Genomic DNA, 14,828 nt, shown 5'->3' with positions numbered 1-14,828 from the left:
TAAAATAATTTTAAACTCGATGGAGCGAAGCTGTGTTTTCTTTAAGGATACAAATTCCTTGTCTCGAGCATTACATGGCCCAAGTTTTGGCAACTCCGCTGGTATGTAAAAATTCATCAGTCAGGACAAACATCAGTCTTTTTGAACTGAACTGAATTCAAATTGGAGACATTATCTGGCTCTTGGAAAGAAGTGGAATCCTTTCTAATCTAATGAGAGTCGTATCCTTATTAACACCCCTTAAGCAATTTAGAGTTCAAAGAAGCTGCAAAAAGACCATTTTTCTACACCAAAGCAACTTGCTTTGGATGCCATTTCAAATACCATCCTAGAGCAAAGAAGAACTTTTCAATAGTACTTCCTCTAACTGAACAATCCAGCAGAAGGCCAATTTTGTTATCTTTTTACACCAAGCAACATTCCCTAAAAGGCCTTTTAACCTGTGTCTATTTAGAATGAGCCTTACTTAATCAAAGAAAGTTTCTTTGTTTGTGATATCTTCTTGGGAAGCCTGTTTTAGGTCTTTGCTACCGTTAATTAATTATTTTTATATTTTATGTTTTATTACACTTTTTAAGGCAGTCATTATTGCTATTAGCTCTAAGCAAATAGAAGCGCCTAGAAGTAAAAGAAATTAAGCCAAATGCAAATAAAGAATGCAAAGGAAGTAATTTGTTTCACCGTTAGTGCACTTTTCTAAACATGCAGCTTGGGTGTACAGGTAGTCCTCGGCTTACGACAGTTCATTTAGCGACCGTTTGAAGGTACAATGGCAGTGAAAAAAGTGGCTTGTGATCATTTTTCATACGACCGTTACAGCATCCCCCAAGATTTAGATGCTTCGGAACTGACTCAAATTTATGACCGTTGCAGTGTCCTGGGGGTCATGTGATCCCCTTTTGCAACCTTTTGATGAGCAAAGTCAATAGGGAAGCCAGATTTACTTAGCAACCGTGCTACTTACTTAACAGTTGCAGTGATTCACGTAACAACTGTGGCAAGAAAAGTCGTAAAATGGGGCAAAACCCACTTAAGAATTGTCTCACTTAGCAACATAAATTTTGGGCTCAATTGTGGTCATACGTCAAGGGCTACCTGAACCAGTTATTGTTAATAAGGATGGTAGACTATTGCATACAGGTAATCCTTGACTTTTGATTAGCTGCTTAGTTCAAACTTACAACAGACCCCAGAAAAGGTGCTTATTAGTTGGTTTCAAAGTTCCAAGAGCCTCCCCCACCCCTTGCAGTCACATGACTGCATTTTGAGCATTTGGCAATCAGCCCACATTTACAGCTGTTTGCAATGTCCTGTGTTCGGGTGATCACAATTTGTCAAATCAACGTTTACTTCCAGTTTCCAGCAAAAAAAAAAAAAAAAACCATTGCAGACAATGATTTTGTTTAATGACTGCAGCGCTCTCTTTACGACTGCCATGTTTGCTTAACAACCGCTGCAAAAAAAGTTTGTACAATCAGGCATGGCCGCATGGCAACCTACTTAACAACTGGCTCAATTTACGACCATAATTCCAGGCTCAATGATGGTTATAGGCCGAGGACTACCTGTTACATATAGAGTCTCAATTCCTTGCTAGTTTTTCAAAGGACAAATAGAACAAAAACTTGAGGACATGCTTCTTATTAGCAGAAGATTTTCTCAAATTCCTCTAACATAAGAAATTATAGATGAATTCTTCCAAAAGAGGAACAATAAACGTACCATTCCAGTAAATGTTTGATGAAATCTAGCTTTCTTGAAACTCTCTTCTCCTATGGGCATGTCAACAACTTCCAATAAATATTTCATTGCAAATTAAGACTACAATTCCACAAAAATTCATTCCAACCTCACTGAGGGCCTTCTCTTCGATAGATCCCCATATTGGAGCACATTTTTAAATCATTTGAGTTTGAAGAGTGAGCCTAAGATAAAAATCTACCCAGTCGGCTTTAATGACAATTCTTATTTCTTATCTTATTAGGCAGCTTTTGTTTTTAGTCATTTTTAATAGAATGGTCACTTGTAGTTTAATTGTTTTTTTAGGCTGTTTAGAATTAAATATGGAAACTGCCTTGAGGACTCAAGAGTTTAGATGACAAACAAAAAGTAATTTTAAAAAATGAAAACAGCAAAAAAGTCAAGACTCCATAATAAATTCTTTGTAATGTTTGTGACTTACACTTGCTGGCAGGTTGTCTTGTATTGGAAATTGACAGTCCAGTGAGTTTTGTGACAGTGGAGCTGAGGATCACAAATACAGGGTTAACAACAACTGTAGGAGGTTTTTACAAAGAAGCTAATTATTGCATATATTTTAGGCCATCATTTTCTCTTTTGTTTATTGAAAGTTGGTACAAAATTCCTCACTTATAATAATAATTAGAAAAACAATATTCAAGGCAATAACAATAGTAAAATAACCCGTGAAAATTATATGTCCAAAATATATTTTTGAATGGGTTTAGAAGGCTTTAAACTTATTGTAGCTATGTTAAAAACAAAAGTTTATTTCAGGGAAAATTTAAAAAGAAAGACCATGACAGAAATTTGGACTGAAGACATATTTTAGAGAAGTTTGAGCATGTATTATAGAAATCACAAATGACTAAGAAATACAGGTAGTCTTCGTTTAGCGATTGCTTTATTTAATGACTATTCACAGTTACAAAAGTGATGAAAAAGTAGCTTTATGACCAACCTTCACATTAATAACCTTCACACTACGTAAACCAAAGAAAAGCTAAGTAACATCGTAAGCAGGGTTGTGGTTTCTGAAGATTGGATGGAAAAAGTGACAGAGCAGGCAGAGATGGCAAAATTAATTGTTTTAATTAAGGAAACAACATATCAAGTTTTGCTTCTACTTGGAAATTGCTCCTAAACTTTATGTTTGAAACAGAAAAAAAATGACATTTTGGTCATTAGATTAGTTTGCCGTTATAGAAATGGCTAATATTCACTAATGATGTAAAAGTAAAAAGTTGATAGAACTCTATAATATTTTGCACTTTACTGCACTGAAAAAAGTTGGAAGCAACTGCTATTTTTTTTTCTTTCTCCTTTACTTCTTTCCCCTTCTTTTTCCTTCTCCATTTTCCTTTTATTTTTATTTATATGTATTCTGCCTTTATTATTTTTATAAATAACTCAAAGTCTGAACACACACAATATTCCTTCCTCTTCTTGTTGTCCTCCAAGCAACCCTGTGAGCTGGGTTGGAGAAAGAGTGACTGGTTCAAAGTCACCCAGCTGGCTTTCATGGGAAGGCAGGATTAGAACTCATAGTTTCCTGGCTTCTCGCCTGGTGCTTTAACCACTAAGCTGAACTGATTCTCTTTATTATCTTCATTTCTCTATATATTTGATATCTATTCAGATAAACTTCAATAAAATTTCTATAAGCACAATTGTGGTTTCATTTAGCAACCAGTTTCTTAACAACTAAGTTGCCGGTTCCAACTGTGGTCACTAAATGAAGATTACCTGTACACATTTTTATCCCAATTGATGTTTTAAAGCAGTGTTTCCCAAACTTGACAATTTTAAGGCATGTGGACTTCAACTCCCAGAATTCCACAGCCAGCGTTGCTGGCTGTGGAATTCTGGGAATTGAAGTCCTCATGCCTTAAAATTGTCAAGTTTGGGAAACACTGTTTTAAAGTGATGTGGGAAGTCAGGCCCCCTCAGAGAAAGAAATATTTTTGGGAATATTAAAAGGCAGATTATATTTCCCCAAAGGGTCTTAAAGCAGAAACCCCCTCCCCCAGTCTCTCTGCCCCAAACAGAAACCAGGTCTGCAGAAATGCAGATGTAATACTCTTGTCAGAAACACTGGAGCCAGGAAGCTGGGATTAGAAAGATAAAGATCCCTAGAATAATAATAAAAAAAAAATCAAACACTTATCAGCCACAGCCTCAGGGAAGCAGGATATGACCTTTGGGACATAATAGGATTAACCTGTTGTGATTCCGTGCCAGCCAGTAGACCTGGCAGCTGAGTCCATGGAATCAGAGGAGGAGGAGGAGGGGCCTGGAGAGCCATCAGAGTCAGAGGAAAGCTCTGATGAGCTCCAGGACTTACCATCTGATGAAGAACCTGGCCCCTCCACTCGTGCTCAGGCTGAGACCCAGCTGTGCTGGGAAGCTGAGTCAAACTCTGAAGACTCACAGCTGGAAGACATCATAGACGCTCACAAACACAGACAGGCAACAAGAGCAGGATAGAGGGAGACAATGGGGCAACTCCAAGGGAGGAGGAGAAGGCATTGAGAAGCCACACCTTGGGGCTACATAATAAAAAGGGAAGGTGTGGGTGGTGCTGGTTCATGGAATCTGTTTGTCTTGCCTGTGAACAATTCTCTGTTTGAATCGTGCTCTGTTTGCCTTTGCTTTTGGGACACTTCGCAGGTCTGTATATAATTGATAAAAGGGGTTTGTTTTTCCTGCATTTCCAGCCTACTTGTTAAAAGAGGGGTTTGTCCTTGTGAGTTAACAAGGACTCACATAGGCTGGGACAGAACATAACCCACCACCATCAGAATACCAGAAAGGCACACTCAGACTTAGATCAAAGGAACAACTCCAAACAAAGGCTCAAGAAGGTATAAAAATCCACCTCCCCCTACTACAGGTGGTCAGTTTTTCCAGAGCCATCTTTCTGTCTGGCTTTCCTCTTCAATAAACTACAACCTTCTTTCTAAAGCAGTCTCCATTTTGATTATTCCTGGCTTGGACTGGACCCCGATGAAGATTTTTCTTTCCACAGTGATCGATTAAAAAAATAAGACCAATTCTAATATTACTTTTTAAGTCTATGCAGTGATGCAGATCAAATGACAAAATGCAATTTAGACACACAACCCTTTAAAATAGCTGCATATTTTCCTGGACTTGTACAGCTATTGCCTGAAGCCAACATGCAATCCTGGGAAAAGGCTTGCTTGGTATAATGTGTTCCTGGCAGATGCTATGCATATGTTCAGGCATGTTCCATTTGGCCCTTCCTGTCCCCATCTCTCAATGAGTTGATCACCTTTCAAATGTTGACAACAAAATGGATCCGATATGTGCTAATACACGGATGCGTCTTATCTACTGTTGTTAAATGGGTAGGGAAATGCTTTATTTGTCCCTGGATAAACCCGGAGAAAACCTTCTTCTGTTTGCTTAGTAATAAGTTTATCATTATTTACCAAGACATGATAAGAAATGGAAAAATATATTTACATTCATAATTTGAAGCAGACGTTAATAGAAATTTGACAGCTAAATAAACTCAGGGTGAAATAACCAGACTATACATACACATTAATCCAATAAAAAGGTCTTTAAACCCCTTTTTTCACAAAGAGGAAGGAAACTGACTTTAGGGTCACAGGTCTAAAAGCCCAGAACTTGGAAAAAGCAGATCTGGAAGAAGGAATTGAAAGAGAGAAAAAAGATCCTATTTAGAAGAGCATAAAAAACGAAAAACTACGGGAAGAGATAAGAGGAAACTGATCCTGGAAAGTACCAGAATTTTAAACTTAGCTCTGATGCAAATGTGAGGTAGCGAAGAGCCCTGTGCTCTACTGAAACATGGGAATAACATGGAAGGTCCAGAGTAGCTCAAATGGCATCGCTCTGGATTCAGTGATGAAAAAAGTAAGGTTCTACTGTACATTTAGGCAAGAAAAACCAAATGTACAGGTATAGTATAGGGGGTACCTTGCTCAATAGTAGTAACTGTGAGTGGAATCTTGGAGTCCTAGTGGACAATCATTTAAATATGAGCCAGCAGTGTGCTGCAGCTGCCAAAAAAGCCAACATAGTGCTGGGCTGCATTAACAGAGGGATAGAATCAAGATCACGTGAAGTATTAATACCATTCTTCAATGCCTTGGTAAGGCCACACTTGGAATACTGCATCCAGTTTTGGTCACCACGATGTAAAAAAGATGTTGAGACTCTAGAAAGAGTATAGAGAAGAGCAACAAAGATGATTAGGGGACTGGAGGCTAAAACATATAAGGAACGGTTGCTGGAATTGGGTATGTCTAGTTTAACGAAGAGAAGGACGAGGGGGGACATGATAGCAGTGTTCCAATATCTCAGGGGCTGCCACAAAGAAGAGGGAGTCAAGCTATTTTCCAAAGCGCCTGAAGGCAGGACAAGAAGCAATGGTGGAAACTAATCAAGGAGAGAAGCAACCTAGAACTAAGGAGAAACTTCCTGACAGTTAGAACAATTAACCAGTGGAACAACCTGCCTCCAGAAGCGGTGAATGCTCCAACACTGGAAGTTTTTAAGAAGAAACTGGACAGCCATTTGTCTGAAATGGTATAGGGTTTCCTGCCTGAGCAGGGGGTTGGACTAGATGACCTCCAAGGTCCTTTCCAACGTTATCATCATCATCATCATCATCATTAAGATTAGGGAGCAGAGACAGGATTCAAAGGCAGGTCACCCCTTTCCTAATTTCATGTCCTATGCAGTAAGCAAAGAGACAACACTGATGCTGCCAGAATGTGGCTGAAACTTCCCTTGTTATCTCTTCCAACTTCTTTTCTTGCTTGCCAAAGTCTTTTGACCAAATCTTTGACTCTTCTCCCAGAAGACTACACAACTAGGAGTCATGTGACGGCTACTATGTTTTATGTGACGCCTCTTCCCTTCTCATCAAGCTGCAGTGTACAGTCCTCCAAATGTGAATTAGAGCAATAAAAATCCCAGCCTCAGGCACAACAAATAACAAATCAGATGTTATAATGTCAGGTGATGTTGCAGGGAGAGATCCTAGAGACAAATTCCCATCAACCTGCCTTCCCCATGCAGGAGAGATGTCACCATCACTAGTAACCACTCGGTGGATACCTGTAGTGTCTCTTTGAAGCCAGGACATAGATCTCTCATGTATGAATTTTCTCAGTTATATGTTTTCTTCCACTCATAGATTGAAGAGGTAGAGGATATGGCAATTTATTCATTTTTTAAATCAAATGTATATACCACCCATCTCACTATCAAAGTGACTCTGGATGGTTTTCAAGTAAAAAAAAAATGATAAAATCCATATAAAAATCCATGCAAAAAAATTCTGCAGCAGCACATCTCTCCTACCACCCACCTGTGCTGATTTCCCCATATTTGCTTCTAAAATGTCATTTGTATAGTCAATCTGCTATTTAAAAAAAGGGGCATGGGCATACTTACATTTGTGAGAAAGAATACCTTTCAATTTTAAAAATATTTCTCTTAAGGGGGAAAGTTTATTTATTTAAAAGATTTACATGGCCACAGGTCTTAAGCAAGTGTGATTGCTTAAGAACAGTATCTGCTGCACAAGTATAAATGTATGCAACTTATTACTGTCTATGAAGATTCTCAGTCATCCAGGTCATGGTTGTCTCAAAGGGGCTTTTTCAAAAGGCAACCGGACTTTTCTTTGTTTTTCCTTGAGGACATTCCACTTATCATCCAAGAAGCTTGATTGGTTGAAACATCTTCAAGGAAAAAACGAAGTCCAGCTGCCTTTTGAAAAAGCAGCTTGGAGACAATTATGCAGCTTACATTGACATTTTCTTGACTAGATCAAGTCTGAAAACTCAAATTGCTTATTAATAATGAGGATAGTTTGCCCCCTGTCTTGTATGACTACGGTATGTAATAATTATAAGACTGTATCTAAGACTTTTTGGTATCTGTACTGTACTGGTCACAGTGAAATACTACAAGAGTTTGATCCACTAAAGTGGTTCGTATCTAGAGTGTCCATCGAATATGGGCCATTCTGCTGCCAAAATTCCTCATTGTATGTGCACCAAGCAAGCAAGATTGGAAGGGACGATTCTTTTTTTCACTTCATTTTCAGTGCCCAGACTTCTCAAATGCTCTTTGTGTGTGTCCTCACCTCTGGCATTGCCCTTCATCTGCTGGAAGCTTTCCCGGAGAGTTTGAATCTCCTGAAGTCTGTAGTGCAGCTTCTCCAGGCTGAATCGAAACATCAGTTCTTCTCGCTGACGTTCGATTACAAGGGGAACGTGTTGATGCTGCAAGATGGAGAAACGAGACATGATTCTCCCTGCTACGTTCCTTTTAGGACAGAACTCTTTCTGGTAATAAAGGTTGGAAGGACACATGAGGCCAGAAACCCTAGACTCGTGGACTTCAACTCCCAGAATTCCTGAGCCAGCATGGCTGGCTCAAGAATTCTGGGAGTTGAAATCCACAAGTCATAAAAGAGCCAAGGTTGCCTACCCCTGCCCTAGACACAATGGAATGTCCCAGGTCAGCCGTCAAAAGAGACTGGAAGAACCGAAGCAGCTCCTTTTTCATATAGTTTGCATTTCTTGTGCTGATTTTACAAATACAAGTAAAGAGAGAAGTAATATTTGATGGAGCTCATATCATGGAAGGCATAGGCAATTTGGAGATGCCAAGTTCTAGAATGGGTCTTGCAATCACTGGAAGTTGTGGGGCTCCTTAGCAATAGATAATAGCTGCACTGCCTCTATTTTTAACCATTATCTAACAGATGGGATTTAAGAGTCCGAGCAACTGTTTAGGTCTCAGGAAACAGATGTAGAAAATCTCTTACCTGCTGCTGAACTGCTCTTTGCTCTGCTTCCAAGATCCTTTTTATAACATTTGCCAGTTGCAGTGGATCTTTCCGATATCTGCTCTATAATTATTAGGAAGATGCCAACTGTTAATACTTGTCATCCTTCTGTCTACTTCTGGGACAATCCACTATTCTTCCCATAACAAGTTCACCTAGAATTGCTGTACGAGCTTTATTATATTTATTATTATTATTTAGTAAATTTCTACATCACCCATCTCGCCTAAGTGACTCTGGGCAGTTTACAACAACATAATAAAACAATATAAACACCTACATAAGAGCTTAAATTAAAAAGAGTTAAGAACAAGTTAAAACATATAAGTTAAAGATTTCTCTCTTTCAGATTCTGGGAAGTGAAGCACCTATCTATACCTTCCAAGTGAATCTAGATCACAAACAGATTGTGCAGACAGGACAATCTTTAGATCAATGTAGATTTGATGTTTGTTTTAAAAAAGAACAGATGTATCATGGATTGTTACTCCTGAGTAAGGTTCCATATTTTGAGTTGTTATGAAACATTCAGAATTGGAACCCTCCAGGCATTCTGGTACAACCCACTGTGTCATTTCAGGACACAATCTCATATACATACCATGTTTACACATCCATGTTTCTTGCATTGCAACTTTAATGGAGGCCTTGAGGCTCTGTAATTTACCTGGGCATTAGGACCTAGGGGGGTTCCCTTTCTTAAAATGTTTTCTTAAAACAAAAAGATTGTTGAAGGAAGACTGAGCCAAGCTAGTCACTGAACATTACTAGAAGTAAGTTATATTCCATTCTTGAAACTCAGGGAGTCTCTGAGAAATCAACCAGCATCATTGGGTAATTTTTGCATGCGGTCCTGGCTTCCTTCTGATACAATTTCAAGATTCTATACAAACCGGAAACTCCTGTCTACAAAGGTAAATACCACCGCAGAAGCAGGAATGAATCAAAATATCTGTGGAGTCATGGCAACTGGCATGGCTGCATAAAAAGATGTTAATTCAGAACCATCAATCTGAGATATGTGTCTATGGCAAACCAACAGGAAGCTTGCAATTTACTTCCTTTTTTTCTGAGTTTTGGGGGGTGGGGGATGGGGGAGGAGATTTGTGTTTGGATGCAAAACTGAAAGCATAGCCTGATGCACCCAATTACAGACCAATCTCTGAGCACTGGTTGATTGAGACCTCTGATGTTCAATTCTCAAGATGCAGCCTGCATGTTATGCTTGGCTGTGGTTCCCTGCCAGGGCTGCAGATTAAAACATGCCTATTCCCACCTTTTCCTGGTAAATTAAATAATCAGGATACCCCATCTTAAGGCCTAATTTTTGTGTGTATGATAAAACAATTCAGCTACGCTACAGCAATCTTGGTAATCATTTCCTTCATCCCAGATAAGGGTATCCCTTTTCTTAATCTAGGGAATGCTGCCTGAAATGTTTAGTTTAGTTAAGCTAAAGCCCCGTGCCTCTTTTCTACCATTTTAAAAAGAAGAGAACAGAAGAAGGAACTCTGTTTCTTCTGCTGTCTAGAAAATAAGGTAATAGTAATAGTAATAGTAGTAAAGTTGGAAGGGACCTTGGAGGTCATCTAGTCCAACCCCCTGCTCGGGCAGGAAACCCTACACCATTTCGGACAAGTGGCTGTCCAGTCTCTTCTTAAAAGGTGGAAGTTTAAATCACAGGACTCAGCATCACAATGCATGGCACAAAAACAAATATGGACATTGTGGTAGGACTGACGAGGATCCTTTCAGAGACATACCACATTCACATTGCAGCCTTCCCTACCTCAATGTTAGCAACAAACTGAAGAATCTGAGCAGCAGAATTGCAGTTTTTGTTGGCAAGATCTCGTATCTTCTCCACCATGGCAGACAGCAGCCTTCCAGCCAGAAGAGTACAGAAAGAGTCTGATCTGTTGATGAATTCCCTGGGGAGAACATTGGGAGCAGGCAGAGAAATGGGACAAAAAGGTAAAAATAAAGAAGTGTAGAGATCCAGGCTATTATGCCTGCACCAAAGCCATCTCCCTCTTCAAAGTTCCTAAACTCAACTGGTTCAAACTGGAAAAAGATGGGTGCATAGCAAGCAAAAGGTCCTTGTGCTATTCCTTCTACCTCAGAGGTAGGCAACCTTGGCTCTTTTATGACTCGTGGACTTCAACTCCCAGAATTCCTGAGCCAGCATGGCTGACTCAGGAATTCTGGGAGTTGAAGTCCACAAGTCATAAAAGAGTCAAGGTTGCCTACCCCTGTTCTACCTTTATCTATAAAGACTCCCACTCTGCCAGAATAAAGAAGCTGGTCCTTGAAAAAGAGGGCCATTGAAACAATGGAAGGTAGTAAGAAGATGTCTGGAGGAAAGAAGCAGAAATAAGGAATACGATGAAGAAAGGAAAAGAAGCTGAAAGTCAACATTGAAGTCCTGAAAATGTTGGGCAGAGCAGTGCCAGCAGAGAGAAGAAATGTAATGATGGTGATAGGCAGCAAGTAGAAAGCAGAGGCATCACTAACCATCCAGAGCATAGGTGGACAGAGTAACAACACAGAAACTAGAGAAGCAAATGGAAAGGGCAACAAGCAACAAGTCCAATTTGAATTACAACGGACAGAAGAGAGTAGCACCAACAAAGAACCTGAGAAGGAGCCAAAGAAACCCGACTGAGGTGAACCCAGTGCTCTGGTATCCAGGAAGGAGGACCACAGCTGCGAATACTGACAACGACACATTGAAGCTTGGACTGCTCTCAGAAAAGCCCCAGGGTAATGATGGCAACTATTTCAAACCCAAGCCCAGCCCTAACTGAAAATCCAAGTGCACATGAATCTGAATCCAGGCTGAGACATGCTCTGCATCTCAGACATTATAGAAAAATACAAGATAGAGACTAGATCAAAGCTAAGATATAAACTCTAGATAAAATGAAAATTGAGACATAAGAGATAATGAGACTCAAGTAAATGGTGGGATTCAAATATGTGAAGGGGCGTTGTCTTACCTGAACGCCTTTTCTCAGCACGATGATGGAGAATCCACTGGTGGGTTGTCTCAGTCTTCTTGCTCAGATAGACTAAGTCTAAAAGTTGCCACGCCTCCTGCAGAGCTAGACTGTCCCAGTTTTCGACCGAGGCGAAGCAACCGACGATAGTCCGACGCGATGGCTCCTCTTACCCGAGACACAGGACCAGACGGCCGTTAAAGGGTGGATGTGGATTCTCCATCATCATGCTGAGAAAAGGCGTTCAGGTAAGACAACGCCTTCTCCAGCATGATGAGTGGAGAATCCACCGGTGGGACATACCAAAGCCGCTCATGTCCTACGGGGGGGAAAGTAGTCTAGGCTTGTGTCCCACCAGATGAAATCACCTGTTGTAACACCCACCGGCCAAACAAAGCATCCAAAGAAGCAAACTTGTCCAACCTATAGTGTCTGACGAAGGAGGGTGGGGAGGACCAAGTTGCTGCCTTGCAGATTTCTTCAATCGATGCCTGTGTCGACCAGGCCGCTGATGCAGCCACACTGCGAGTGGAATGGGCAGTGATGTGGCCGGGGATCGGTAGGGAATGTGACAGGTAAGCACAGGCAATGCAAGCCCTGATCCTCCTACCAATGGTCGAAGAAGAGACCTTCTGACCCATGGAAGAGGGCTGGAAAGACACGAACAGGGCCTCAGACTTGCGGAAGGCAGACATCTGTTTTATATAATAACGTAGGGCCCTGCGTACATCCAATTTATGCCACTGTCGTTCCAATCTATGAGATGGATTGGGACAGAAGTTGGGAAGTACTACCTCTTGAGACCTGTGGAACCAGGTATTTACCCTGGGGATAAACGATGGATCTAAACGAAGGACCACCCTATCCTCATGGAACGTGCACAGGTCTTCTCTAATGGAGAGGGCCGCCAGCTCTGAAATGTGTCTTGCTGATGTGACCGCAATCAAGAAGGCCACTTTCATTGAAAAGAATTGCAGAGCGCAAGACTGCATAGGTTCAAATGGTGTTGAAGTCAGGGCCTGAAGAACCCGAGACAGGTCCCAAGAGGGGTATTGACGTATCACTGGTGGCCTGGCATTAGTCGCCCCCTTGAGGAAGGCACTTACCACTGGGTGTTGGGCTAAACGGCCAAGATTGTCACAAGTAAGCACCGTGGATAAGGCCGCTACCTGTCTACGGATAGTGCTAGGAGTTAACCCCTTATCCAGACCCTCCATCAAATAGTCTAGAATATTTGGAATGGTCACTGAAAGAGGCTGGAGGTTGTGCCTAGTGCACCACATACAGAAGTTTCTCCAAGTCGCATCATAAATCCTATTTGTAGAGGGGCGTCTGGAAGCTTGGACCATAGAGATCACCCTCGACGAATAGGATTGTCTGGTTAAATTCTGCCGCTCAAGTGCCAGGCGGTCAACTGGAGCCACTGGGGATCCGGGTGTTGAAGGGTCCCTTGGCTGAGGGAGATGTGCTCTGGAGGAATCCTCCATGGAGGTGAGATGGAAAGCTCCACGAGGTCGGCAAACCACAGGCATCTCGGCCAATGTGGAACAACCAAAATGATCTCCGCCTGTTTCTGCAGCACCTTGCGGATGGTCACCGGAATCAGGGGAAGGGGAGGCAAGGTGTACAGCAACTCCCTGGCCACCTGCTGCGAAGAGCGTCCATTCCCTCTGCCCCTGGGGAAGTGAACCTGGTGAAGAACCTGGGCAGTTGAGAGTTGGTTGGGGAGGCAAACAGGTCCAACTGAGGTTGGCCGAATCTGTCCGAGATCTTCCTGAATAGGGCTGGATCCAGGCGCCACTCTGAGTGGTCCATGGTAAATCTGCTCAGGGAATCTGCTTGTTGGTTCGTCTCCCCTGAAATATGCTCTGCCTTGAGCAAGGCTAGATTGGTCTCTGCCCAAGAGTTCAAACTGTGGACTTCGAGCATAAGGGACTTGAATCGGGTCCCTCCCTGCCTGTTTACGTGTGCCTTTGCTGCCACATGTTGTCCCACCACCCTGGTGGAGAAGTGGTGTAGGGCCAGATGAATGGCTTTGAATTCCAACCAGTTTATACTGTGGCTCAGGTCCGAACAGGACCACTGACCCTGAGCCAAATATAACTGGAGGTGGGCCCCCCATCCAAACAAGCTGGCGTCTGTGGTCAAGGTGAGCCTGGCAGGCTTCTTGAAGAGGGATCCCTTTGCCATTGCCGGGGAGGTCCACCACAGGAGAGATGATAGTGTCCGGCGTGGGACCCTTACCCTCCTGTTGGAGGAGCTCATGTTCAACTTCTGGTAGGGAAGAAGGAACCATTGAAACTCTCTGGAGTGCAAACTGGCCCATGGAACGATCCCCATACAGGAGACCATTTTCCCCAGCAACTGTGACAGTTGAACTAGAGGAACAGCCTTCTCCATTCGGACTCGGTGTACAAGGGTCCGGATGCTGTCCCGGCGTTCCTGGGAAAGGAAAACCTCGCAAAGGTTCGAGTCTATGATTGCCCCCAGGTGGAGGAGGTGAGTTGAGAGGACCGTGTGGCTCTTTTGAAAGTTTACGGAGAATCCGTGAACCTGAAGAGTCCTGATGGTGAGTGCTAGGTCCGACTGGCCCAACAGAAGGAACGGGACTGAATAAGGATATAGTCCAGATAACATTGAATGCACACCAGTATCATTCTCAGATGGGCTGCTAATACTACTAAGATCTTCGTGAATGCTCGTGGGGCCGAGGAAAGGCCCAAACGGGAGAGCTTTGTACTGAAAATGCCGGTGCGCGTAACAAAACTGGAGGAATTTGCAGTGCTCGGGTAGGATTGGAACATGAAGATAAGCTTCCGTTAGGTCTATGGAGGACAGGAAATCCCCCCTCCTGATGCTGGCCAGGATAGACTTGAGAGTCTGCATCTTGAACCGCTTGTAGGCCAAGGGGTAATTTAGTCCTTTCAAGTCTAATATCGCCCTCCAGCCCCCCGAGGCCTTCGGTACCACGAATAGAATGGAGTAGAACCCCTGTCCCTTCTGTTCTGTGAGCACTGGCTCTATGGCCTCTATCTGCAGTAGATGGGAGATGGCCATGGAGATGAGCCTTGTCTTGGTGGCGTTCCTCGTGTTGGGGCAAGTGAGGAAGCGTCCTGGAGGTATGGTTAAGAACTCCAGGGCAAGGCCTTGTCGGATGGTGTCTAGCACCCAGGAATCTGTGGTGGTGGCCTCCCAAATGTCAGCGAATAGGGATAGCCGGTCTCCTTTGG

The 14,828-nt window shown here is 42.4% G+C and overlaps 1 protein-coding gene across 3 annotated transcripts in view; it reads right to left on the bottom strand.

Moving 5' to 3' along the window:
- Positions 1 to 14,828, bottom strand: part of STAT6 (signal transducer and activator of transcription 6) — a 79,196-nt gene that overhangs the window by 28,123 nt on the left and 36,245 nt on the right. For all 3 annotated transcript variants that reach the window (XM_039365707.1, XM_039365708.1, XM_039365709.1), the window contains exons 3-6: positions 10,389 to 10,530; positions 8,579 to 8,662; positions 7,892 to 8,030; positions 2,183 to 2,244 (exon numbers count right to left, since the gene is read on the bottom strand). In XM_039365707.1, coding sequence (XP_039221641.1) covers positions 2,183 to 2,244; positions 7,892 to 8,030; positions 8,579 to 8,662; positions 10,389 to 10,530 — 427 coding nt within the window. The remainder of the gene's footprint in view (positions 1 to 2,182; positions 2,245 to 7,891; positions 8,031 to 8,578; positions 8,663 to 10,388; positions 10,531 to 14,828) is intronic.

The sequence above is a fragment of the Crotalus tigris genome, unplaced genomic scaffold (genome assembly GCF_016545835.1).
Source record: "Crotalus tigris isolate CLP2741 ecotype Arizona unplaced genomic scaffold, ASM1654583v1 scf7180000020166.501630, whole genome shotgun sequence".
Taxonomy (NCBI): domain Eukaryota; kingdom Metazoa; phylum Chordata; class Lepidosauria; order Squamata; family Viperidae; genus Crotalus; species Crotalus tigris.
This window is presented reverse-complemented; position numbering and strand designations above follow the sequence as displayed.